This window comes from Scardinius erythrophthalmus (assembly GCF_964197995.2).
Source record: "Scardinius erythrophthalmus genome assembly, chromosome: 14".
Lineage (NCBI taxonomy): Eukaryota > Metazoa > Chordata > Actinopteri > Cypriniformes > Leuciscidae > Scardinius > Scardinius erythrophthalmus.
In genome coordinates, this window is record NC_138234.1 from 4,873,166 (window position 1) to 4,900,409 (window position 27,244).

The 27,244-nt window shown below is 42.4% G+C and overlaps 1 protein-coding gene across 3 annotated transcripts; it reads right to left on the minus strand.

The window, feature by feature from the left end:
- Positions 1-180: 180 nt before the first annotated feature.
- On the minus strand, positions 181-27,189 carry gpr35.2 (G protein-coupled receptor 35, tandem duplicate 2). 3 transcript variants are annotated; one of them, XM_081383699.1, is made up of 3 exons: positions 27,135-27,189; positions 9,778-9,951; positions 181-2,379 (listed from the first exon to the last, which is right to left on the minus strand). In XM_081383699.1, coding segments are annotated over exons 2-3 (969 nt in total). In that variant the 5' UTR covers positions 9,780-9,951; positions 27,135-27,189; the 3' UTR covers positions 181-1,412. The 3 variants fall into 3 exon arrangements, with proteins under 3 accessions (XP_081239825.1, XP_081239826.1, XP_081239824.1); XM_081383700.1 differs by lacking the exons at positions 9,778-9,951; positions 27,135-27,189 and adding an exon at positions 4,947-5,794; XM_081383698.1 differs by lacking the exon at positions 27,135-27,189 and having other exon boundaries at positions 2,250-2,379; positions 9,778-18,889.
- Between the last annotated feature and the right edge of the window lie 55 nt (positions 27,190-27,244).

A 27,244-nucleotide genomic window follows, 5' to 3' on the forward strand; every position in this document is an offset into this window, starting at 1 on the left:
CAAAACACATCGTTAACAAAGCCTCAAAAAGTACACACAAAACACCCCTGTATTACAGTTTGTCTTTTTAATGAAGTTTATATGCAAAAAGAAATTAGGAGATTTACAGTGTTTACACTAAAAAATCTTAATTTTATATCCATTTATACTTGATATTGAAATGTTATGTGTAAGCTTAAAGTTTAATATAAAATGTGTATTATGAAATTAAACTAGTGTTAATATGCTTTAATTTAACAAATGTTTGCTAAAATTAGTGTTTGATGAAACTGTCTGATCCTGAAAGTATAAAGATTATTAAAAAATAAAATAATAATCATAATACATTTGATTTATAATGCACTTTTCTAAAACCCAAAGCGCTACAGACAGTAAAAGCAAATAAAATACAGAAGTACAAGAATAATACTAAAATAATCAGAGTACAACACAGCACAATGCTAATCATGACAGTCTATGAGCAATTTTAAAAAGATGAGTTTTGAACAACTTCTGGAAACTGGCTGATGTGGGAGGATCTCTAACAATAAGAGGAAGTGCATTCCGTAACCTGGGTTCAGCAACAGAGACAGCTCTCTCTCATAGATCTGAATCTACAGGGGATCAGTAGACCGAAGGGAACGGGAAGGCGCGCACAGGCTGAGTCACGGATGGAAGAAAGGGGCTATTTCGTGCATAGCTTTGTATGTTAGTGTGAGAAAAAAAAATCTGTTTAATGCATTAAAAATATTTTCATATTTTTCTACATTACTTTGGAGATTCAATGTGAAAGTATTAAAATATAAAAATATTAGGGCTGGGTAACTATTAATTGCATCCAAAATAAAAGTTTGTGTTTACATATAATTATGTTGTATATATAAATACACACATGCATGTATATATGTAAGAACAATTTGTTATTTAAAAAATATTTATATAATATAAAGTATGTATAGGCCTAAATATACAGTATATACATGCATTTTTTTTTAAATATATACATGCATGTGTGAATTTATATAATTATATACACTACACATTCAAAAGACAACTGAAAACTCATCTCTTCTGTGAGCACTTAACTTCATAAAATAATAATAATAATTTCTTTCCTTTTCTTTTAATTCTCCCTTATCAGGCTTAGGCTACTCTGAACAATGCCTGAACTTCGTATTTTGAGCACTTCTTGCGTTGTTTTTGCCTCTTCACGATGACTCGCTTAATTTAGTCTTAAATTAAGTCGCTCTGTGGACAAAAGCGTCTGTTAAATAACACAAACACATTTATTTTGGATGCGATTAATCGTTGCCCAGCACTAAAATATATTAAAACTGTAATGTTGTGCGATTAATTACAGTAAAAATGCGATTAACCAATACATTTTTAATCAATTGACAGCATTATCAAAATGTGTTTGAATTAGCGCTAAGTTATCGTGAAACCTTTCTATAATCACATTCATGTTCTTCATTCCTAGTTTTATTCACGCAGCACAATATCCACGATGTTTTGGTGGCAAAGTAATAACTGAAGCAGTCCAAAGCGCAGTTCATACTGGAGACGAACATCGCGAAGTGAACGAAATTATGCGCGAAACTCTGCACGTCACAACTGTACTCATAAGCCTGCGCGATGTATTTAAAGAAAAACCCGAAGTGAACAGGGAAAAAACACACGACGAACACAATCAAGTTCGCCGTGATGATAAACATGCACTGGAGTTTCTCGGCGCGGGATCCGATTTCCAACTGTTTCCTCAACGTGTAAATGACTCTAACGGAGCAAAACGACATGATGAGAAACGGCACGAGGAACCCGACGATGTCCAGCACGAGAATGAACGATAGCGGTAATTCCTCTTTTTTATTCTTCTGAAAGCATTTGATCGTGGTGCTGTTGTTGTTATTCTTCGGATCGTCGACGTTATGAAATGCCGCGCTAAACGAGCACGTGACCAACCAAATGAGCGCGCAAACCACCAGAGCGTTCCTACGGGATAAAATACCCCTGGACTTCATGGGATACTTGATGGCCACATACCGCACCACACTTATCGCGGTGACGGTGAAGATGCTCACGTACATGTTGATGTAATAAACCGACACAAGTACAAAACACAGCTCTTTATTGCTGTGGTCCCAGAGTTTTAAAAATGCCCATGTGCCTTCATAGGACACGAGGCGGATGGGAAGGAGCACCAACACGACGCAGTCTGCGATGGCCATGTTGGTGATGTAGATGTTCATGTAGGTCCAGTCCGCTCTGGGACGCCGGCAGAATATCACTAGGACGTATATGTTTCCCAGGACCCCGAGGATGAAGGTGGGAATCAGTAAGGCGAGCTGAAGATTCTGGATGTCATTGCTAATGTATACTTTGCAGTTCGACATCTTCAACCTGTGGACAATTAAAATACACACTTTATTATTGCACTTCTCAGACAGGAACATAGTGTCGGCCCACATCTATAGGCTACATATGGATTCCACGCCACGCGTACCGCGGTCATTTTTAAAATCGTTGGGTAATTTCTAGTAATAACCCGGCTGTTGGGTTAACTGTTGGGCTGTTGGGTTACATATGTTGTATGTACACAATTATGTATATTTACATAAATTTTAGACTCCCCAATATTAGGTTTGTAATTTTAAAATGTATTTGTTGAGACATTGTTTTATACAAATAAACAATCTGTATTTGAAAACAAAGTGTATTTTATTTATTAAAATGTCATAAAAATGAATAGTTAACCTAACTGTTGTGTTACTTTTAACCTAACTGGCTTTTAACCCAATGCATTGGGTTAAAATAACCAACAGTCAACACTTAGAGGTGTTTGAAGGGCTATCTGACGCGTGGCTCCAAATAAATTTACTTCCAGTCCAGTACTGCATTTATCTTCTTTATTTGTCTCAGTTCTGATGCTCAAACACATTGCAATCACCAGTTAGCATGTCCTTTACATGATCCTGACATGTCAAAAATTGTTTGCTCCCTCATTCATTACACCTAACGTCTCTTGCTCTCCGATATCCACCCAGTGTTCTCCAGTGGAACTACAACAGACATTTAAATAGAGAATAATGGCTCTTACACACCCCATAATTGGGTTACTCGTTGGCTTATTTTTAACTTAACATTATTTAGTGAGTAGCTTTTTATCATAAGAGCCCTGCCACCAAAATTATTTAAAAATTGCTTCAAAAACCAAGATATGGTGCAAAAAAAAAAAAAAGTCTCTGTATAAGTTCTTATTTTTAATATTTAGTAGCTATATCACACAAGCAACAGTGCTGTTTTCAAGAATATCAGCAGTGTAAAAAATGATCATGATTTTAACGGTAAAAGACTGTTAACTGGTCAACAGAAAGTTTCTGTATTATATACACATATTTTTTACGGTAAATTTCTGGCAGCCACAGCTGCCAGTTTTTTCCGTAAATTTAACAGATTTATTTTTACAGTGCACGTTTGCAAATGTGATAATGATTTTAAACAAGTCAATAGGCAGCTTACGTCTTACACACAATATTGTCTGTTTTTCCTCTAATTCACCAACATAAATAATTCCAAGCGTTAGAGCCATTGCATCTCCATTCGATTTTGAACGAATCATTGTAATGAATGACATGACCACACACTCACTCACTTCTGCTTTGTCCCTAAATGAATCAGCCGCATCGAACGAAACGTTATCATCTCCGCATAAACTTCAAAAATGCGAATCTGCGAAAACACTGACGGCGTGCACATGCGTATTACGTCTTTAGTATATAGGTATGCGCGTTTCAATATGTGCGCAGGCGTGTAGTCTCTTTACAAATTGACCTCAACAAATTACTTGTCTGGCCTTAAAAATTCATAATACATTTTTTTTTTGTCGCCTGTTCAATGTGAACTGGAATCATTTTGACAACGTTTTATGTACACGTTTTAGGTATTTTGTACATATAAGTAGGCTATTATGTGTTTAATAATGTTGTTATTGAAGACAAAGTGTGCAAAACTTATGGTTTATGCATATGTTTCGAAGACACTCGTAATGAATTTGTAATGTACTCGTAACACAAATAAAGTACACTTTAATATCTCTAATCAAGCATGTAATTAGTCCCTACAGGCATTTAGTGTACTTTTGTTTACTAAATTGGAACAACTTCAAGTATATACTTGAAGTTGTTCCAATTTAGTACATAAAAGTACACTAAATACACTTAAAGTTATGCTTTACTACAATTTAATTACAACAAAAATATACTTAATAAGTTAACTATTAACACACTTGAAGTAGGCCTATACTTAATTAGTCTGGCTGCAAGTATACTTAGCAAAAAAAAAATTTCACCAGGGAAAGCAGCATTTCATACAATGTTTTTAAAAAGCAAACAACTATTTTTGAAAAGCAAATGTTTTTATCACGCATTAAGTGCATCAAATGTAATGTATTAGGCCTATACCAAATAAATACACTGAGATGGAGCTATAGATCACATAGGCTATACCTTTTGAGCAAATCTGCATTATTTCACTTGTTTTGAAATTCCTCTCAGGAAACCTGTTGCTGTAGCCTGTAGATTCTTTACCCGCAGCCAAAGTGTCGAATTACAACTGGCCAGAAACCGGTCTTGGTTGTAGGCTACAATGTTCGATTCTTTCTATATTAGTTATTAAAGTCTGCCAAGCAATCATATTTGTTAAAATTATTAATATGTCACAGGTGGAGTTAAAATGTGAGAGAACTCAAATTCAATATGCTATTTGTATTCTAAATGTGTAGCACTCACGCAATATAAAGTTCATGCAGACGTATTGCAATACACATTATTACAATAGCAATAGCCCCATATGTCATATAACATGAGCATTAAGTGTCAATGAAAAAATACACTCAAAGAAGCCAAACCAACACACACACACACACACACACACACACACACACACACACACACACACAAAACACTTACCTTTTCACATGCTCAACTAAAGAGAGAAAACAATGAGATCTGTTTCTCTACCAGTGAGGAAAACTCAGTTTCCTTCAAAACAAAAGCAGAAGCTTTTATTTTATATATGTAATGTACTATGCACAAACGTGTAAATACATTAAGACGGAGCAATAGATCACAAACGTTCTTTGTTGGTTCTGTAGGGCAGCTTTTGACTTTCTCTCTCGGTTGTTTCGGTTTTATCTGTTTCTAGCATCGTCTACTCTAGGCACATTATCGAATCTGATTGTTCGTTCAAATGAACCGATTCGTTTGAACGCATATCGTGGGAACGTCGACGAGGCATTTTAGGTGTTTGTTTTTTTTTAAGTTAAATGCTGCCGTTCTCATTGAACCAGTTAAGTAAGGCTGTTAAGTTTTGTAAACCTAAGTTAGGGACTGTTCGTTTTTAGATCTATAGTCAAAATAGACTTGACCCTCCCTTCGTCAGCAATACATTTTTTTTTTCCAACCATGACAAACGTCACGCCTGTTTCACACATACTCCGTTTGCGGTGCGTATTTTTTTCCGCACCATGTTAACAGGTCAGAGCTTTCACACTGCACGCGGATGCGGTCCGGCGATCCGTTCCAGTTGCGGTGACTATATGCACATTATGCAGAGATCGCTTCCGCACGAGTCTATTTTTGCTGTGTGCACGCGCTGAATTAAAGTGACAGCGCATGGTTCGTAGACAAAATGAACACGGATTGACCAGACTGACATGAAAATGTAGCAATTTCATCATAAATGCATTTAATTAAATAAAATGTATAATCTCACCATAAATGCATTCAATTAAATACTACTATTTTTCACTGTCATCTTTTTACTTTAAGACCGGGTCACCGGGGTAAAGCAAAGAAAACTACAATTTACCTCAACAATGCGACATAATGAACAACAAACGTCTCATTCGTGGAGGTGGAAAAACAAGTTCTTTGTGACATGCAAGATTTATTGTATAAAGATTTATGCAAAAGAAAGGGTATGAGTCTGCTGTTTTTTGTCAATTTTAAGTTTTAATTTAAAATGTAGGCTATGCGAAGTACATGGTTAAATATTTTACCACTTGCTTGAGCAATTTAATATATAAATCTATATAGAAGTAATGCATTGAATAATACGTTGTTTAAATTGTGTTAAAGAGTGTATATGTGTATAAAGAGAATCGCAATGCTGACAAAACTTTTTTTTTTTAATAAAAGTTGCTGATAACCTCTGGATTTGAAATACAAATAGTGAGTATGTGTTTGTGGTACAGCCGCGGATCAGTTGCACACTGCAAACGCAGCATATGTGAAAGCATGATAGCGTGCTGCTCCTGCACCGCATACACACTGCACACGGAGTATGTGTGAAACAGGCGTTAACCTCTGCTTTCTTATCTTACACATCACACTCCACTGTTATGGTGGCCATTTCAGTAGATTTACTCACTAACATTGTTGTGGAAACACAATAAGCATGGGAACTAAAATATGGCAGCGCACATATCAGCTGCAGTTCTGGCGCCTCATCCCAATACTGTAAAACTCGACGTACATTCACATCACATGTTAATGCAGGCAGCGGTAGAGTTACACTCACAGGACACTGCACTTATTCACAATCACAAAAGTTCATTATTTGCTCGAACTTTAAAGCTTTGCCGGGTAAACATTTCATTGGCGTTCTGTTCTGACATGATGCATTTTTTCTGAGCGTGTACGCCCCGAAGCGCGCGCGCACTGTCAAACAGCGCCAAACTGGATTTTTGTTGGGTCAGACCCATCTACTAGCGATGGAAAAACTTTGAAATTTTGCTTTTTTCATGAATACAAAAGTTGGGTGACCCTCCCCCTAGACCAAGGCCGCATTAATGCACGGGTTAGGCTTAAGCCCACAGGGGCCTCCCAAGTTCAGGGGCCTCCCATGTTCCGGTTCATGAAGAGCTGAAAAGGTCATTTTGTTTTTAACTTGTCAGATTGTGTCACTGTATGTCTCTATACTGTGAAGTCGCTTGTGGGCGTTGGTAGTGCTGTCGCTCTAATGTTATTGGTAGACCGCTCGTCTGGCCACATCTATACAAAACACCATCACAAGTGATACAACTATATTATTTTCATCTGACTAGGAATTAGGCTCAAAAGAAACAGTATGCTGTTGGGAGAGTGTTTTTATATTACCACACAGCAGTGTTCAGTGGATTAAATCATTTACTAGATTAACGATCGATCAATCTACAAATTAAACTCACTCATACTGTCATAAATTACTAAAACGTCATCCGAATTTGACAAATAATCAATTTTCTTGTTCCTAATAGTCAACATAAGGGGAAACTGTAAAATGAACTGCAGCAGTGCTAAACTTGTATGGAGCTATTCTTGTGCCAATAAAAATGAACGTAACTTTTCAAGAAACTAATGAAAATATAAATTGAAACTAAATAAATTATCTCTAAAACTGAAAAAGAATAAATCGCAGGCAAATTTTTTGACTTCGTTTTTAATACACTGCATGTTTTGCTAACTATTTCTCATATTTCAATCGCTGATCTGAACTTACAAATGCGCTTCCAGAGTTTTCATTTACGCTACTGAAGTTTTCGTTTACACTCCCAGAGAGTTCGTTCGCCGTTCTGACACATTTCTCTCGTGGGGGCGGAGCTAGTAGCAGTGTGTTCTCATTGGTTACTGAGCTTTTGATTGATAGCTTCGTGACCTGGAAGTGCAGACGTCAGTGGTTTGTTTATGTGTGGACGTGAGCGTCTGAACCCGCAGACAATCCTACATGGGGCCCATTTTTCAGCCCATTTCATACCCATATGGGCCCCACATACAAATGTTGGCTGGGACCTTAGCAGTACAATACAGAACAAGATCATAACATTAACTGGAGACAAAATAATGCAGGAGATAGTTAGCAGGGTGACCAAAGCGAAGTACTATTCTGTCATAATGGACTCCTGACTCGGTCAGCCATCCTGAACAACTTTCTGTTGTGTTGAGAATTGTGAAACTTCTGTTGGAGCCTTCATCACTGAACATTTCTGTGGATTCATTGATGTACATCTGGAAAAGGTCTATATGAGACCCTTTTGGAAAAACTTGAGAAGCACAACTTAAAGATTTCAGATTGTCGTGGCCAATCCTATGACAATGGAAGTAATATGATGGGCAGTAAACAGGGAGTTCAGACAAAAATCTTGCAGCTGAACAACAAGGCATGGTGTGTCCCATGCAGCAGTCACACTCTGAACCTGGTCTTGGCCAAGCGTGCCGCACAAGCCCTGAAAAGTGAAGCCAAAACGTCTCGATCGCCCCCCGGTGACTGGTCCTAGTATGGGTCATAAACCCTGCCAGCCAAGTCATCTGTGGCATCAGGCTCTTTCTTTGGTGTTCTGCAGAGACTGTATAATCTCTTTAGCTCATCTGTGCAGCGCTGGGCAGTACTACAGCAACATGTGAAGCATCTTACTGTAAAATCTTTGTCAACAACAAGATGGGAGGCTCGAATTGATAGCGTGAAGGTGGTACGTTACCAGCTGCCAGAGATTGTGGAAGCCCTGTCTGCCCTCCAGAAATTTGCTGTGGAGAGAAAGACTCGGAAACAGCAAACAGCATTCAGAATGAGCTAATGACCTGGCGTTTTGTCCTGTGTGCGGTAATCTGGTTCAATGTCTTGTATCAGATTAACCATGTGAGCAAAATTCTTCAGAGACCAAGTGTTTCTCTAGAAACACTTAAAAAGGAAACTCAGGGAGTGCAAACATACTTGAATAATTTCAGGGAAAGTGGACTTGCTTCTTGTCAAACGGATGCAAGAGAGATAAGCTCTAGATATTGACATGACGTTGCCTGAGAAAAGACAACGCAAAACATCACGGCAATTCCTATATGAGGGCAGAGATCAGACACAATCCACACCAGAAGAGTCTTTCAGAAGAGATTTTTTTCTGCCCTTGGTTGACACAGCCATTGGAAGTCTCAATGACCGACTCTGTAAGCTGGAGGATGTTTATGCCATGTATAGTTTTCTGTTCTCAAAAGAAAACATGAGAGAAATGTGGTAGATTTTTCCCTAAACCTAACTATCTGGGGCGTCTTCACTCGACACCCAACTGATCTTAATATCTCTGGCGTCTCCAAATCGACACCAATACCTTAAACTGGGGCGTCTACTAATCGACACCCAATACCTTAAACTCTAGCTCTTGCGTCTTCAGGCGACAACTGGCCGAGTTTCTAACTAACTTGCTTCCCTAAACTAGCTTCCTGCGCAGGAATTAATCGACAAACAGACCTGCAAATGTCCTTTAAATGCTTTAATCACGGCCAGGAGATCTTCCCGAGCAGTTCTCAGGGAATCTCTCCCAAGAAGCAAGGCCGGAGGATCTCAGACAAATTCCATTGAGAATACCACCGAAAAATACATATACAACAGTTTTTATAGTATAGAGGTATGGCATAAATGTCAGGCTGCATTACCTAATTCCCCCACTATTTGATTGGTTCTTCATATGCAAACCCATCTGTTACTAGGTAAAGCAAACTTTGATCTTGTGATTACTTATCACAAGGTTCTAATGATGACTTAATTTGTTAATCTAGTTTCATTTCCCAAAACTATGTTATTTTTACACACATACTCAAAGTCACAAGTTTTTCCCCAAAGAGTTTTGACACTTAAAAGCATATGAATGTTGTTCCTGCAAGAAAAACAAATGTTAGTTGATTAATTATAGTTGATTAATTAAAATCCATCACAGAAGCAATGCATAGTGGACAACTCGAAGACAACTGCAAAAAATTGGAAATGACTTACATTCAGAGGATTTGGTTATGGAGGTCAGGGCTGCTGTCCATACCTTTCCTGATCATTCATCTACTTCACCAAGTGACATGTTAGATTACATCTTCAAGGAGCAACTTCTAGATTTGTATGGAAACTTGAGCATTGCTCTTCGTCTGCTTCTAACTCTTCCTGTCACCGTTGCCTCTGGTGAGAGAAGTTTTGATTAAATCATACCTCAGGTCAGCAATGAACCAAGAGAGGCTCTCAGCACTTGCACTAATTTCCATTGAATGGAACATACAAAGGTCTTTGGATATGGAGGAGCTAAGGCTCGTAAGCAGCGTTTTTAAGGTGACAAAATATTATAAATATGAAGATTTATGTAATAAAGATATATTTACAAAAAACTATTTTAGAAGGGCCTCACTGATTAATTTTGCCTGGGGCCCCCACTTAATGTTAGTTCGCCTCTGCGTATTAGACAGGACTGTTAGACAGATCGTAAACTAATGAACATGGAGAACGAGAATCCTAGAATGTTTTCCTCATAAACCTTAATCTCTTTTCGCCTTAAGTAAGAAAGACATTAATATCTTGGAGGACATAGGGGTGAGTATATTATCAGGAAATGTAAATTCTGAAGTGAACTTATCCTTTAATATAACTAATTTTCTCATGTAATCAGACTTTTTATCACAAAAAGAGTCAGAGCTGTGTGTGCCAAACGAGACAGCTTTAGTTTAGCTTTAGAATTCTTCTGCCTTTTAAGGACAGATCCCTTTGTAACTAACAATTGCACTTTTTTGTGTGTGTTTTGGTAAAAATAGGTTTCAAGTTTGCTGAACACATGTATTCATCTTGTATTATATTCAATTTGTATACTAAGATAATGTTACCCTATCTTTAAATGCAATATCCTCAATTAAAGTAGCAATTCGCATTTATTAAAATTGGATCGGGGTTAAGTAACGAGACACCATAAGCACATGGCCGTAACAAACCTATGCCCATGTGCTTGTACACAAAACATTGGTCTGTCATAACCCTGCCTCAAGACTAAAGACAAAAACTAGATGGCAGGATCATGACACACTTGAGCCCGCCCTAAATACATGAAACTCGAACTGCAACATTCGGGAAAGCAAGCGCAGAACATAGAAAGAAGAGCGAAGAGAAAAACAGCATAAGCGTACAAAAGAGTAAAATATGAGCAGAAAATGCAAGAGAGCACAAAGTACAGAGTAATATAACAAAGGAAAAATACTTTTTAAGAAAGCATGACCATACGTTTAAGTTTTGTGCAAAATAACTTTTAATGCGTTTAAAGTTTTTATTCATGCTTGTTATGTCTTGATTCACGCGTATTATATTTTGATCCGTGATCACGTTGTTTGCTATTCTGATCATTTTGTATTATTTTTTTTCAGTTTGTGCAATATATTTTTACATGTGTTTTTAAATTTTTGATTCACGCTTATTATTTTTTGATCCGTGGCTGCAATACTTTAGGCGGGAAATTGATCCCATACATAGGGCTAGAGTGTAATTTTAATGAAAAGAAATTTTACTGTTTTAAATGTTTACACACCGTATGAATCATATGAGCATGAGGACGAATTTCTGAGCAGGTTAGCTTTTATTCAGTCATTCATAGAGGATAATAGCTCATCTTGTGTCTATGTTATGGGTGATTTTAATGCTGACATGTCAGATAGCAAATCTTTATTTGCAACACACCTGCTGCAGATTTGTAATGAGTCTAAATTAATTCTATTGATTATAGCTCTGTTGCCTGATATAAGTTTTACCTATGTTAGTGAAGTGTTGACACAAAACATCTTGGTTAGACCATAATGTGACCACAGCTGATGTTCACTGGTAAATGTGGAGATTTGCTATGAACTTGCCACCTCTTATCACATAGGGCCTACCTATTGCTGCTCTGTTAGGCTACGTCTACATTAATCCGGATACATTTGAAAACGCATCGGTTACTAAACGTAACCTCTGTTCTCTCTAGAGTATTGCGTAAGTAACTTACGCTGCGGGAAAGTCTTCTTTCTTGAGATACTGAAGCCAAAAAGGATCCTTAATTTTTTAATAATCTTGTCAACGCAGTGCGGCAGCATGCAGACCTAGGGCAGGCTTACTAGTGCACAAACTGCCGCTGCACAAATGTCATGAATGGAAATCCCGCTGGACCACGCCCACGATGAGGCCATGCCACTGGTGGAGTGAGCTCGAATGCCCAGTGGGCACTGCAGGTCTTTAGACGCATAAGCAGTTGCGATAGCGTCCACTATCCATCTGGACAGGCTGTGTTTCGAGGCGGCGAGACCCTTGGTGCGCCCTCCATCAAAACTAAAAGCTGCTCCGAGCGCCTGAAAGCGGCGGAGCGTGTGATGTAGTTTCTCAGCGCTCTGACCGGGCAGAGGAGATTACTATCAGCCTCGCTGCCAGAGGTTGGCAGGGCTGAGAGGGAAATGACCTGCGCTCTGAAGGGAGTGCCCAATATTTTGGGAACGTAACCATGCCTCGGAGTCATTAGGTCCGAACTCGAGGCACGCGGCGTTAATAGATAACGCGTGAAGGTCTCCCACTTGTTTGACTGAAGAGAGAGCTATCAGAAAAACGGTTTTGAGCGTGAGGTATTTCATTTCCAAGGGTTCAAAGGGATGCGCTTTCAGGGCCCCCAAGACCAGTGAAAGATCCCACATAGGAACTGAGGGGGGTCGCGGGGGGTTCATCCTCCTGGCTCCCCTAAGGAAGCGGGTGGCGAACTCGTTCCTTCCTAATGCGCAGCTCAGCTCTGAGACAGTGAAAGCTGAAATGGCCGCAATATAAACTTTGAGCGTGGAGGGGGACCTGCCCGCGTCCAGTAACTCTTGAAGGAAACACAATACTCGCGATACCCCACATGTCTGTGGATCGAGCCCCTTAGCAGTGCACCATTTGTTAAACACAGACCATTTTGACGTGTAGAGCCGCCTCGTAGAGGGGGCTCTAGATTGTATGATCGTGTTCATAACCCCGTCTGGCAGATCAGCGTGTAACCGTTGAGGCTCCACGCATGCAGAGACCAGCGCTCTGGATGGGGAAGCCAGATCGAGCCGCGGGCTTGAGAGAGAAGGTCTCTCCTCACCGGTATCGGCCAGGGGGCTGAGTCTGCCAGCTGTATTAGATCCGGGAACCAAGCCTGGTTCTCCCAGTATTGGGCTATGAGGAGCACTGTGTGGCGCGCTTCCCTGACTCTCCTGATGACCTGAGGCAGCAGAGAGACCGGGGGAAAAGCATATAGCGGGCCGCTGGGCCAGCGCGTCCTCGTTCTTCGTAAAGAACTCTGGGCAGTGAGCGTTGTCTTTTGACGCAAAAAGGTCGACTTTCGCTTTGCCGAAACGGCGCCACAGTGACTGGACTGTTTGGGGGTGTAGAGACCACTCCCCAGGGGGTTGTCCCTGGACAGTCTGTCGGGGCCCTCGTTCAGGTGGCCAGGCACATGCGCGGCTCTCAGAGAGTGCAGAGAGTGCTGAGCCCACACGAGGAGGCGTTCCGCCAGGGCGCAGAGCATCTTTGATCTGACACCGCCCTGGCGATTCACATAGGCCACTACTGATGTATTGTCCGTGCGGACTAGAACATGGTGACCTAGGAGGAATGGGAGGAAGTGTTTGAGCGCTTTCTCGACCGCGAGCATCTCTAGACAGTTTATGTGTAGGAGATTCTCCTGGTCTGACCAGCGGCCACAGACCGGTCTGCCTTCTAAGAGCGCTCCCCAACCTAGGGTTGGAAGCGTCTGTCGAAACAACTTTCCGGTGTGAAATCACCCCCATAGTCACTCCTGTGTGATACCATTCGGCTGCCAGCCAGGGCTGCAGGGCTGAAATGCAGCCCTGATTCACTCTGACTCGCGAGCCGCCGGCCGCCCAGGCTCGGTGGGGCACGCGCGCTTTCAGCCAGCGTTGAAGCGGGCGCATGCGCAGTAGGCCCAGCTGGAGCTGAGGCCATATGCCCCAGGATACGCTGGAATGTCCTCAGCGGAACCTGACTGCCTATTTGGAGGGATGCGGCGAGGAGGCAGATGCGGCGCGCGCGCTGCTCCGATAATCTGGCCGTCATAGCCACCGAATCCAGTTCTATTCCAAGAAAGGAAATTGACTGACGGGGTAATAATGAGCTCTTGGTCCAGTTGACCGAGAGACCCAGACCTTCCAGATGGCTGAGAAGCGCTTTTCTGTGAGACACAAGTTCCGTCTCTGACTGCGCTAAAATAAGCCAATCGTCCAGATAGTTCAGTATCCGCATTCCCTGTCTTCTCAGGGGAGCGAGAGCCGTGTCCATGCATTTCATAAATGTACGGGGTGCCAAAGACAGGCCGAACGGCAGGACTGTGTATTGATATACTCGACCGTCGAAGGCGAATCTCAAGAATGGCCTGTGACGGGGAGTTATCTGGATCTGAAAGTACGCGTCCTTTAGATTGAGAGAGATAAACCAGTCTCCTGGGCGAATCTGCGCGAGGATTTGTCTGGTTGTGATCATTTTGAACGGCCGTCTCATGAGGGCTTTGTTCAGATGTCTCAGATCTAAAATAGGTCTTAACGCTCCGTCCTTCTTGGGTACGAGGAAGTAACGGCTGTAAAAGCCCGACTCGCTCAGAGAAGGGTGAACCTGTTCTATAGCCCCTTTGCGCAGCAGCTTTGCTATTTCGGCTTGAAGCAGGTGCGCAGCTTCTGAACTCACTCTCGTCTCCGTCTGTGCTGTAAAGCGTGGGGGGGCGACGAGCGAATTGAAGCGAATAGCCGTGTTTTATAGTGTTCAGCACTGACGCGCCCTGAATAGCTTCCCATGCTTTTGCACGCATAGCTAGGGGTCGAATGGTCTCTGGGTTCAGATCGCCGCGCTGCACGGGATGGGGAACCTGTATCAGAGAGGATGGGGCGGCGCGCGCGGTGCTCGAACACGGGGGCTGGTAAACAGTGCTGGCCGGCTGTACAGCGTACGGTGACTCGATCCCTAAGGATGGAGCGCGTTTTGCTGTCAAACACCCCTGGCGCGAGAGCGGCGTGGGGTTTATAGTGTCTGAAAGTGAGTGCGCGTGCTCGTGAGTGGGCGCAGAGTTTACACTTATAACACGGCCGGTGTTTGGGAGCTTTAGAGGGTCTGTAACCCGAGGTAACTGAATGGCAGAGCGAGCAGCGGGTAGGTGTGAGCACAGAGTTGTGGGCACATCTACTACACTTAGTACTCGAGCGGCGTGTGTCCGCTTTATGAGAGAGCGCTCTGAGCGCGTTACCATGGGGACCGTGTTTGTGTGAAGCAGTGAGCACATGGGAGTGGGCACATTTTCTACACTTATGACACCTTCGGCCGGAGCCGGAAAACCCAAGCTCAGACTTCAGCGTTATCTTGGGGTCTGTGACGGCTGGTCGAGCGCGACCTAGGGCGGCCGCCCTGACGTCGCTGCGAAGCAGTAGGTGGCCGAGACGAGCGCTGTGTGGAGCTGCGTGCAGGAGGCTGAACTTGAGAGCGGCCTGTGGCTGCAGAGAAACATAAGAGTTAAACACTAAAAGGTCAAGAGCCCAACTAAAGCAAACACTGATCTCCATCATGGTGACATCAAACTTTATTCTTTTCAATAAATCTTCACCTTCTAAACCACTGTTAATTCTCAATAAGAATGTTAGTATGAAAGAAATAAAGTCTGGATTGCAATAAGTGAAGATGCTGAGATCCTGAGAGATCTGTTTGTGTTTAATGATCTGTTGGGGTTTAAAGTGTTTCTGTATGGTGTGTTTCGTGTGTCACCGTTGTGTTGAAGAGTAGAGCCTGAGCTTCAGTCCAGGATGAGCAGAGAAACACAGATGATATGCTGCATGTTGCTTTATTTAACAGACAGTAACTGTGTAGTTGCTGATGCAGTGACGTATAGTCACAACAAATCATGCATATAATTAACTGCATGTTTTTCAGTAAAAAAAATCAGAAAATAAATGTGAAGTAACTGTGTGTTTCTGTTAAAAAAGATTTATAAAGATTTCTGTAAAAGTATTTTGCACTTATTTAAATTAGGATATTTTACTTTATTTTTACGGTTTTTGTTTGGCAGCCGCAGCTGACAGTCATTGACCGTTTTTTTACGATTTTATTTTTTACAGTGTAATTGTAACTCGATACATTTCAAGTCACGCTAGTCACCTAGGCAAGAGAGGCCTTTAGATTTTGGTCAGAGGCAGGTAAGCCTAGACATGCGGTATTGCTAGATGTGAAAAAACTGACAAATGCTATGCACTCCGTTGTGAAAACACAATGAGAGCAGACTCGCTACTAGTCGCTAGCCAGAAAGCTACAGAACAACTGACTTTTGGCAAGAGGTCAAAGTAATGAATACCAATAAAACATCCTTACCGGGTGATATTGAAAATATTAGTAGCCCAGAATAAATAGCTGAGCTTTGGCGTGAGCACTACCGTGACCTGTTTAATTGTGCTAAAAGTAACCCAGTTAGCATCAATCATTAACATATTGATTTCTCAGCAGATAGGGCAGCAGATATTCATGGTGGTGCCATCAATATGTTGGAGAACAACAAAGCCTGCGGTATGGACTGCATTACTGCAGAACATCTCAAATATGCCAGCCATAAGCTCTGTGCTTTGCTTTCATGCTTTAATGGTTGTCTGATTCATGGTGTCCTGCCTAATGTTATTATGTCTGTAATGTTACTGCCTGTGCTTAAAGACAAGGCTGGTAAGCTCAACAGTATTGACAATTATCGACCTATTGCATTAGCCAGTATCTTGTCTAAAGTGCTGGAGAGAATACTGTTACCAAAGCTAGAAATGTATGTCCTTACTACTGACAATCAGTTTGGGTTCAGAAGAAAGCATGGAGCCGACTTGTGTCTCTATGCTCTTGAGGAGATTGTGTTCAGGTACAAAGGCATTTGATAGAATTAAGATTGTTTGTAAAATTGCTAGATAGAGGTGCCCCTAAATTTTTAGTGAGAATTTTAGTGTTTTGGTATGTCCATCAACCGTTTCTGGTTAAATGGGAGTATCTGCTCCATTCCATGTTAGCAATGGAGTGCGACAAGGAGGAATTATGTCTCCTGTTTTATTTCATGTTTGTATGGATGAATTATCATTTGATTGGACGGATGGCAAAGACCTATACCGTCAGCACTGTAAAATTTATTCCCAAGCTAACATGCTTATAAGGAGGTTTTCTATGTCTCTGTTTAGAACCTACATCACACCGCTATATAGTATATACTGCTCAGTTGTGGTCTAACTAAGAAAAGGAGTATGCCGAGGCTCAAGGTAGAATACAATGATGCAATGCGGCTGCTGCTTCATGTAACTATAGGTGGCATAGAGCCAGTCATCTGTTTGTGTCTACTAGAGTGCAAACCTGGGAGGCACTGGTAAGACAACTGACGTTTAGTTTTATGTGTCGCCTGGACAAGTCAGTGAACCATATAATTGAAGCCCTAGTCAGTCCTCTGAAAAGCTGTTATGGATACACTTCTAGGTTAAGACGACATTGGTGCAATAGCCTGTATATCCAATAGGCTAATATGGAATTTTTGTGTATATTTTGTATCTGTATGTGTTATATGGACCTGTGTCTGCAATAAAGCTTCATAAATAAAAGACATTAATATCTTGGAGGACATAGGGGTGAGTAAATTAACAGGAAACATAAATTCTGAAGTGAACTTATCCTTTAATATGACAAATTTTCTCATGTAATGAGACTTATTTCTTTATCCCAAAAAGAGTCAGAGCTGTGTATGCCAAACGAGACAACTTTAGAGAGAATTCTTCTGCCTTTTAAGGACAGATCCCTTTGTAACCAGCAATTGCATGTTTGCACAATTGTGTGTTTGTTTTGGTAAAAGTAGGTTTGAAGTTTGCTGAACACATATTCATCTTGTATTATATTCAATTTGTATACCAAGATATGTTACCCTATTTTTAAGTGCAATATCCTCAATTAAAGTAAGAGAGCAATTTTTACTTGGTAGCAATTCGCATTTATTAAAATTGGATTTGATCCAGAGGCTTTAGAAAAGGACTGAAGAATACCCAAAGCCACTGGAAGATTTTGGCGCAATTATTTCTCTACATAGTGGTGTTGATATGGCAACTAAACCATGTGTGTTACAACTAGCCCCGCGTTAGGTGACCAACACTATATCATGCCGGCATACGGAGGGAGGAGATGAAGCTGGTCATAGATTCATAGAGATCCTGTCTGGTTCTGGTCTTTGCTGAGTCTCTAGGGGTCGTGTAGTTGTCACTGTCTCTGTCTGCTGACATTCAGGGCTACACTGTGGTCATCGTACGGTTCAGGCCCTCCATCTGATTTGAATATGGATCAGATCCGGCCGACTACAGTAACTTCTGGGCAAGAACGAGACAGACAGACAGACAGACAGACTGATATTAGCCTAGAATGCCATTCCTCTTACGATGCGAAACATTCTGTGTTATGGGAAGTGTTTCTGGTTGACCTAATGTATGCAATACAATCCTTTAATGGATTTGAAAAGAAATGTGACAGCGTGTTATGTGCATGCTTGGTTAAAAAGATGGGTCTAATAGGTCTAATCTTTAATTTGACCACACAATACAAATATTAAAGCCAAAAAATATGTATCAATGCAACTTTCATGAAGTAAAATCACTAAAATCCTTCCTTCTGCTGGAAAAAGTTGTCCCTGACCAGAGCCCGTCTACGGAGAGCTGCCCACTCCCTATTAAGTCCTATTGTACCGATTTGTCCTATTGTGTCCTATTGTGGTTGTAATTCCGCCAGAGCTCCACTGGGGGCGATCGCCCATGAGTGCAAAATGAATGGGAGTCTATGAAGCGAGACGGATAAATGTGTCTCTTTCACCCGATTGCCGTTGAGAAATCTCAGATTTGATTGTAGGTTTTGCAAGTTCAACATGGGTTATAGGTCGAAAGTTTAATGAACGAGTACTTATGTCCTTTCGATTTCTCACAGGTTGAGTTGTTGTTGCCCATAACACGCTAGCATTCTGCAAATGAACGCTGATTGGTCAGTGAAGGACTGATGACGACTAGAGAAACCGCTTGATGGTTTTTTAAAACAACAAAACAAAAACTTGTCTAGCACGTGTGTTTACCTGTGTCAGCTGTGTTGTGTGTTTACCTGTGTCAGCTGTGTTGTGTGTTTGCCTGTGTCAGCTGTGTTGTGTGTTTACCTTGTGTCAGCTGTGTTGTGTGTTTACCTGTGTCAGCTGTGTTGTGTGTTTGCCTGTGTCAGCTGTGTTGTGTGTTTCCCTGTGTCAGCTGTGTTGTGTGTTTACCTGTGTCAGCTGTGTTGTGTGTTTCCCTGTGTCAGCTGTGTTGTGTGTTTCCCTGTGTCAGCTGTGTGTGTTTGCCTGTGTCAGCTGTGTTGTGTGTTTGCCTGTGTCAGCTGTGTTGTGTGTTTCCCTGTGTCAGCTGTGTTGTGTGTTTACCTGTGTCAGCTGTGTTGCGTGTTTACCTGTGTCAGCTGTGTTGTTTCCCTGTGTCGGCTGTGTTGTGTGTTTCCCTGTGTCAGCTGTGTTGTGTGTTTACCTGTGTCAGCTGTGTTGTGTGTTTACCTGTGTCAGCTGTGTTGTGTGTTTTACCTGTGTCAGCTGTGTTGTGTTTGCCTGTGTCAGCTGTGTTGTGTGTTTGCCTGTGTCAGCTGTGTTGTGTGTTTACCTGTGTCAGCTGTGTGTTGTGTGTTTCCCTGTGTCAGCTGTGTTGTGTGTTTACCTGTTGTGTGTTTACCTGTGTCAGCTGTGTTGTGTGTTTACCTGTGTCAGCTGTGTTGTGTGTTTGCCTGTGTCAGCTGTGTTGTGTGTTTGCCTGTGTCAGCTGTGTTGTGTGTTTTACCTGTGTCAGCTGTGTTGTGTTTGCCTGTGTCAGCTGTGTTGTGTGTTTGCCTGTGTCAGCTGTGTTGTGTGTTTACCTGTGTCAGCTGTGTTGTGTTGTGTGTTTCCCTGTGTCAGCTGTGTTGTGTGTTTACCTGTTGTGTGTTTCCCTGTGTCAGCTGTGTTGTGTTTACCTGTTGTGTGTTTACCTGTGTCAGCTGTGTTGTGTGTTTACCTGTGTCAGCTGTGTTGTGTGTTTGCCTGTGTCAGCTGTGTTGTGTGTTTGCCTGTGTCAGCTGTGTTGTGTGTTTACCTGTGTCAGCTGTGTTGTGTGTTTACCTGTGTCAGCTGTGTTGTGTGTTTCCCTGTGTCAGCTGTGTTGTGTGTTTACCTGTGTCAGCTGTGTTGTGTTTCCCTGTGTCAGCTGTGTTGTGTGTTTACCTGTGTCAGCTGTGTTGTGTGTTTGCCTGTGTCAGCTGTGTTGTGTGTTTGCCTGTGTCAGCTGTGTTGTGTGTTTACCTGTGTCAGCTGTGTTGTGTGTTTACCTGTGTCAGCTGTGTTGGGTTTTTCCCTGTGTCAGCTGTGTTGTGTGTTTACCTGTGTCAGCTGTGTTGTGTGTTTACCTGTGTCAGCTGTGTTGTGTGTTTCCCTGTGTCAGCTGTGTTGGGTTTTTCCCTGTGTCAGCTGTGTTGTGTGTTTACCTGTGTCAGCTGTGTTGTGTGTTTACCTGTGTCAGCTGTGTTGTGTGTTTCCCTGTGTCAGCTGTGTTGTGTGTTTTACCTGTGTCAGCTGTGTTGTGTTTCCCTGTGTCAGCTGTGTTGTGTGTTTCCCTGTGTCAGCTGTGTTGTGTGTTTACCTGTGTCAGCTGTGTTGTGTGTTTACCTGTGTCAGCTGTTTTGTGTGTTTTACCTGTGTCAGCTGTGTTGTGTGTTTGCCTGTGTCAGCTGTGTTGTGTGTTTCCCTGTGTCAGCTGTGTTGTGTGTTTTACCTGTGTCAGCTGTGTTGTGTTTCCCTGTGTCAGCTGTGTTGTGTGTTTTACCTGTGTCAGCTGTGTTGTGTGTTTACCTGTGTCAGCTGTGTTGTGTGTTTCCCTGTGTCAGCTGTGTTGTGTGTTTTACCTGTGTCAGCTGTGTTGTGTTTCCCTGTGTCAGCTGTGTTGTGTGTTTCCCTGTGTCAGCTGTGTTGTGTGTTTACCTGTGTCAGCTGTGTTGTGTGTTTACCTGTGTCAGCTGTGTTGTGTGTTTACCTGTGTCAGCTGTGTTGTGTGTTTACCTTTGTCAGCTGTGTTGTGTGTTTGCCTGTGTCAGCTGTGTTGTGTGTTTCCCTGTGTCAGCTGTGTTGTGTGTTTTACCTGTATCAGCTGTGTTGTGTTTCCCTGTGTCAGCTGTGTTGTGTGTTTACCTGTGTCAGCTGTGTTGTGTGTTTGCCTGTGTCAGCTGTGTTGTGTGTTTGCCTGTGTCAGCTGTGTTGTGTGTTTACTTGTGTCAGCTGTGTTGTGTGTTTCCCTGTGTCAGCTGTGTTGGGTTTTTCCCTGTGTCAGCTGTGTTGTGTGTCAGCTGTGTTGTGTGTTTTACCTGTGTCAGCTGTGTTGTGTGTTTTACCTGTGTCAGCTGTGTTGTGTGTTTTACCTGTGTCAGCTGTGTTGTGTTTACCTGTGTCAGCTGTGTTGTGTGTTTCCCTGTGTCAGCTGTGTTGTGTGTTTAACTGTGTCAGCTGTGTTGTGTGTTTACCTGTGTCAGCTGTTTTGTGTGTTTTACCTGTGTCAGCTGTGTTGTGTTTCCCTGTGTCAGCTGTGTTGTGTGTTTTACCTGTGTCAGCTGTGTTGTGTGTTTACCTGTGTCAGCTGTGTTGTGTGTTTCCCTGTGTCAGCTGTGTTGTGTGTTTTACCTGTGTCAGCTGTGTTGTGTTTCCCTGTGTCAGCTGTGTTGTGTGTTTCCCTGTGTCAGCTGTGTTGTGTGTTTACCTGTGTCAGCTGTGTTGTGTTTCCCTGTGTCAGCTGTGTTGTGTGTTTTACCTGTGTCAGCTGTGTTGTGTTTCCCTGTGTCAGCTGTGTTGTGTGTTTCCCTGTGTCAGCTGTGTTGTGTGTTTTACCTGTGTCAGCTGTGTTGTGTTTCCCTGTGTCAGCTGTGTTGTGTGTTTGCCTGTGTCAGCTGTGTTGTGTGTTTGCCTGTGTCAGCTGTGTTGTGTGTTTACCTGTGTCAGCTGTGTTGTGTTTACCTGTGTCAGCTGTGTTGTGTGTTTGCCTGTGTCAGCTGTGTTGTGTGTTTACCTGTGTCAGCTGTGTTGTGTGTTTTACCTGTGTCAGCTGTGTTGTGTTTCCCTGTGTCAGCTGTGTTGTGTGTTTACCTGTGTCAGCTGTGTTGTGTGTTTACCTGTGTCAGCTGTGTTGTGTGTTTACCTGTGTCAGCTGTTTTGTGTGTTTTACCTGTGTCAGCTGTGTTGTGTGTTTGCCTGTGTCAGCTGTGTTGTGTGTTTCCCTGTGTCAGCTGTGTTGTGTGTTTTACCTGTGTCAGCTGTGTTGTGTTTCCCTGTGTCAGCTGTGTTGTGTGTTTTACCTGTGTCAGCTGTGTTGTGTGTTTACCTGTGTCAGCTGTGTTGTGTGTTTCCCTGTGTCAGCTGTGTTGTGTGTTTTACCTGTGTCAGCTGTGTTGTGTTTCCCTGTGTCAGCTGTGTTGTGTGTTTCCCTGTGTCAGCTGTGTTGTGTGTTTACCTGTGTCAGCTGTGTTGTGTGTTTACCTGTGTCAGCTGTGTTGTGTGTTTACCTGTGTCAGCTGTGTTGTGTGTTTACCTGTGTCAGCTGTGTTGTGTGTTTGCCTGTGTCAGCTGTGTTGTGTGTTTCCCTGTGTCAGCTGTGTTGTGTGTTTTACCTGTATCAGCTGTGTTGTGTTTCCCTGTGTCAGCTGTGTTGTGTGTTTACCTGTGTCAGCTGTGTTGTGTGTTTGCCTGTGTCAGCTGTGTTGTGTGTTTGCCTGTGTCAGCTGTGTTGTGTGTTTACCTGTGTCAGCTGTGTTGTGTGTTTCCCTGTGTCAGCTGTGTTGGGTTTTTCCCTGTGTCAGCTGTGTTGTGTGTTTACCTGTGTCAGCTGTGTTGTGTGTTTACCTGTGTCAGCTGTGTTGTGTGTTTACCTGTGTCAGCTGTGTTGTGTGTTTCCCTGTGTCAGCTGTGTTGGGTTTTTCCCTGTGTCAGCTGTGTTGTGTGTTTACCTGTGTCAGCTGTGTTGTGTGTTTACCTGTGTCAGCTGTGTTGTGTGTTTCCCTGTGTCAGCTGTGTTGTGTGTTTTACCTGTGTCAGCTGTGTTGTGTTTCCCTGTGTCAGCTGTGTTGTGTGTTTCCCTGTGTCAGCTGTGTTGTGTGTTTACCTGTGTCAGCTGTGTTGTGTGTTTACCTGTGTCAGCTGTTTTGTGTGTTTTACCTGTGTCAGCTGTGTTGTGTGTTTGCCTGTGTCAGCTGTGTTGTGTGTTTCCCTGTGTCAGCTGTGTTGTGTGTTTTACCTGTGTCAGCTGTGTTGTGTTTCCCTGTGTCAGCTGTGTTGTGTGTTTTACCTGTGTCAGCTGTGTTGTGTGTTTACCTGTGTCAGCTGTGTTGTGTGTTTCCCTGTGTCAGCTGTGTTGTGTGTTTTACCTGTGTCAGCTGTGTTGTGTTTCCCTGTGTCAGCTGTGTTGTGTGTTTCCCTGTGTCAGCTGTGTTGTGTGTTTACCTGTGTCAGCTGTGTTGTGTGTTTACCTGTGTCAGCTGTGTTGTGTGTTTTACCTGTGTCAGCTGTGTTGTGTTTCCCTGTGTCAGCTGTGTTGTGTGTTTCCCTGTGTCAGCTGTGTTGTGTGTTTTACCTGTGTCAGCTGTGTTGTGTTTCCCTGTGTCAGCTGTGTTGTGTGTTTGCCTGTGTCAGCTGTGTTGTGTGTTTGCCTGTGTCAGCTGTGTTGTGTGTTTACCTGTGTCTGTTGTGTTGTGTGTTTACCTGTGTCAGCTGTGTTGTGTGTTTGCCTGTGTCAGCTGTGTTGTGTGTCAGCTGTGTTGTGTGTTTTACCTGTGTCAGCTGTGTTGTGTGTTTTACCTGTGTCAGCTGTGTTGTGTGTTTTACCTGTGTCAGCTGTGTTGTGTGTTTCCCTGTGTCAGCTGTGTTGTGTGTTTACCTGTGTCAGCTGTGTTGTGTGTTTACCTGTGTCAGCTGTGTTGTGTGTTTTACCTGTGTCAGCTGTGTTGTGTTTCCCTGTGTCAGCTGTGTTGTGTGTTTCCCTGTGTCAGCTGTGTTGTGTGTTTACCTGTGTCAGCTGTGTTGTGTGTTTACCTGTGTCAGCTGTGTTGTGTGTTTTACCTGTGTCAGCTGTGTTGTGTTTCCCTGTGTCAGCTGTGTTGTGTGTTTCCCTGTGTCAGCTGTGTTGTGTGTTTTACCTGTGTCAGCTGTGTTGTGTTTCCCTGTGTCAGCTGTGTTGTGTGTTTGCCTGTGTCAGCTGTGTTGTGTGTTTGCCTGTGTCAGCTGTGTTGTGTGTTTACTTGTGTCAGCTGTGTTGTGTGTTTCCCTGTGTCAGCTGTGTTGGGTTTTTCCCTGTGTCAGCTGTGTTGTGTGTCAGCTGTGTTGTGTGTTTTACCTGTGTCAGCTGTGTTGTGTGTTTTACCTGTGTCAGCTGTGTTGTGTGTTTTACCTGTGTCAGCTGTGTTGTGTTTACCTGTGTCTGTTGTGTTGTGTGTTTCCCTGTGTCAGCTGTGTTGTGTGTTTACCTGTGTCAGCTGTGTTGTGTGTTTACCTGTGTCAGCTGTTTTGTGTGTTTTACCTGTGTCAGCTGTGTTGTGTTTCCCTGTGTCAGCTGTGTTGTGTGTTTCCCTGTGTCAGCTGTGTTGTGTGTTTCCCTGTGTCAGCTGTGTTGTGTGTTTCCCTGTGTCAGCTGTGTTGTGTGTTTGCCTGTGTCAGCTGTGTTGTGTGTTTATCTGTGTCAGCTGTGTTGTGTGTTTCCCTGTGTCAACTGTGTTGTGTGTTTACCTGTGTCAGCTGTGTTGTGTGTTTGCCTGTGTCAGCTGTGTTGTGTGTTTCCCTGTGTCAGCTGTGTTGTGTTTGCCTGTGTCAGCTGTGTTGTGTGTTTCCCTGTGTCAGCTGTGTTGTGTGTTTGCCTGTGTCAGCTGTGTTGTGTGTTTATCTGTGTCAGCTGTGTTGTGTGTTTCCCTGTGTCAGCTGTGTTGTGTTTGCCTGTGTCAGCTGTGTTGTGTGTTTGCCTGTGTCAGCTGTGTTGTGTGTTTCCCTGTGTCAGCTGTGTTGTGTGTTTGCCTGTGTCAGCTGTGTTGTGTGTTTGCCTGTGTCAGCTGTGTTGTGTGTTTATCTGTGTCAGCTGTGTTGTGTGTTTATCTGTGTCAGCTGTGTTGTGTTTGCCTGTGTCAGCTGTGTTGTGTGTTTGCCTGTGTCAGCTGTGTTGTGTGTTTCCCTGTGTCAGCTGTGTTGTGTGTTTGCCTGTGTCAGCTGTGTTGTGTGTTTGCCTGTGTCAGCTGTGTTGTGTGTTTATCTGTGTCAGCTGTGTTGTGTGTTTATCTGTGTCAGCTGTGTTGTGTGTTTGCCTGTGTCAGCTGTGTTGTGTGTTTATCTGTGTCAGCTGTGTTGTGTGTTTATCTGTGTCAGCTGTGTTGTGTGTTTGCCTGTGTCAGCTGTGTTGTGTGTTTATCTGTGTCAGCTGTGTTGTGTGTTTATCTGTGTCAGCTGTGTTGTCTGTTGTCGATACCTCGAGAGAAAAGAAAGCACAGAGCGCGAACGCACCAAAGTGACTGAAGGATTGCCGTAAAGCAGTATCTCTGGTCGTACGATGTGTATGACGCCACTGACATTTTAAAAGACTTTTTAAAGCAAATAAGTGACTCTAAAAAATCGAAAACCCAGCACTGTGTAATTTCTTTGCATCTCCTTTCAAATACAACATTCAAGTTACTAGACAAAAAAATATATCTTGAGAAAAGTGGATTTTGAGGGGTCTAGCGCCATAGACCTCCATTCATTCTGCACTCGTCCTGTGAGCGCCCCCATGTGGAGCCATAGTGGAACTGCAACCAGTTCAGAAGCCGGACGTTTACTGAGAGTGGAAGTTCTCCCCTTATTTGACATTCTCTGCCCTGACCGTGAACAGCAGCAGAAGTTACATTATTTAAGTTATGAAAAATAAGTAATATTGAACTGCTAGCAAAACCTGGAGAGAATTGGGTGGGCCTGAGGAAACTTTTCTTAAAACTTGAGAGCCCTGGTCACAAGTAATAACCTAAAGGTTTCCTGTAAAAACAAACATCGTCACGGCTGCTTCCTGATAGTTTAGAGAACAATTACTCCGAGTGAGCCCTGGAGCCCAATTATCTCATACAATAGCACAACAGCGAGCGTGTTAAGTATGTCAGAAACAAAAAAAAAAAGTATAAATGCGTCATCCGTTTGCTCTGCAGAGCCAGGCGAATTTAATATACTGGATTCGAAATGCAGGTGTCATGAGAAATCGAATTCCCCCAGGAATCAGGTCTTCTTTAGGACCCAGGCGGTAATGCCTGATCAAGTTATTGTGTGTGTTGACTAATTATAACCTATTTATAATTATAACCTTAGTGCACAAACAACATTCCTGAAATATAAAATGAACGCCCATGTTTTGCATAATAAAACAAACTGGAAAAACAACCATGCTAACAACGGAAAGGGATTGTTGCAACATACTATGTTCTATAAAAGTAATTTAAAATGAATTTTACGCAATAGGATATATTAATACTATAATGTTTTTTCAATAAATTAAGAAATATTTAGTAATTGGGAAATATATTAAACATATACCTAATATAATATACCTACATACTATAATAAACATAATATAATAAACCAACATACCTAATATAATATAAGCTAAGCTGGCAGGCTAATCGGGTAGATGTATGCTATGCTACGTAAGCTATATAAAAAACACTAAGAACGAGAAATGCTTGATTTCACAACCTATAGCATCAGTTATACTAATGAACCACGTAATTTAAAAGGCATTAATGATTAACGCGCACTTTAAACAATATAAATCATAACGTGATTTTGCAGGAATTGTAATCAGGCGCTAAAAATACTACCCCAGTAAAAGTCCGTTCACTCTGGTAAAGGAGACCCGATTCCTGGGGGGACGCGATTTCTCACCATACATGCTCATCATCTGTTCGTTTAAACGAATCATTTTTTTTAACCCTTGACTCAAAACGTTCCACGAAGTTTCCAATAAACAAATGGGGTTGTTAAATACTGCTCTTACCGCTATGTTTTTGAGTTAATGAGTACATGAATAAGTTTTTTATAGTAGAAGATACATGTGTTTCAGTGATGGTCAGTTAAATGAAGTTTACTTGCATTTAGGTCAATACAGCTTTAGCTGGTAGCTGTGGAAAATGGTAGCATTAGCTGTTTGACCAGCCAAAAATAAATCCTACAAGAAAAACAGTAGCAGTAGGAGATGATTAGGTGTAAGAGGCTCGGGATCGGTGATATCATCAGATATGGTGGTAATAGGGTGATCACTGACTATAGCCTCTACCAGAGTGCTGTCTGTAGTCCCTCTTCAACTAACGCTTGTTGTTTTAGGACGGAATACAGAGACTTCTTAATGATGCGGACAAGCCTTTCCCATACGCC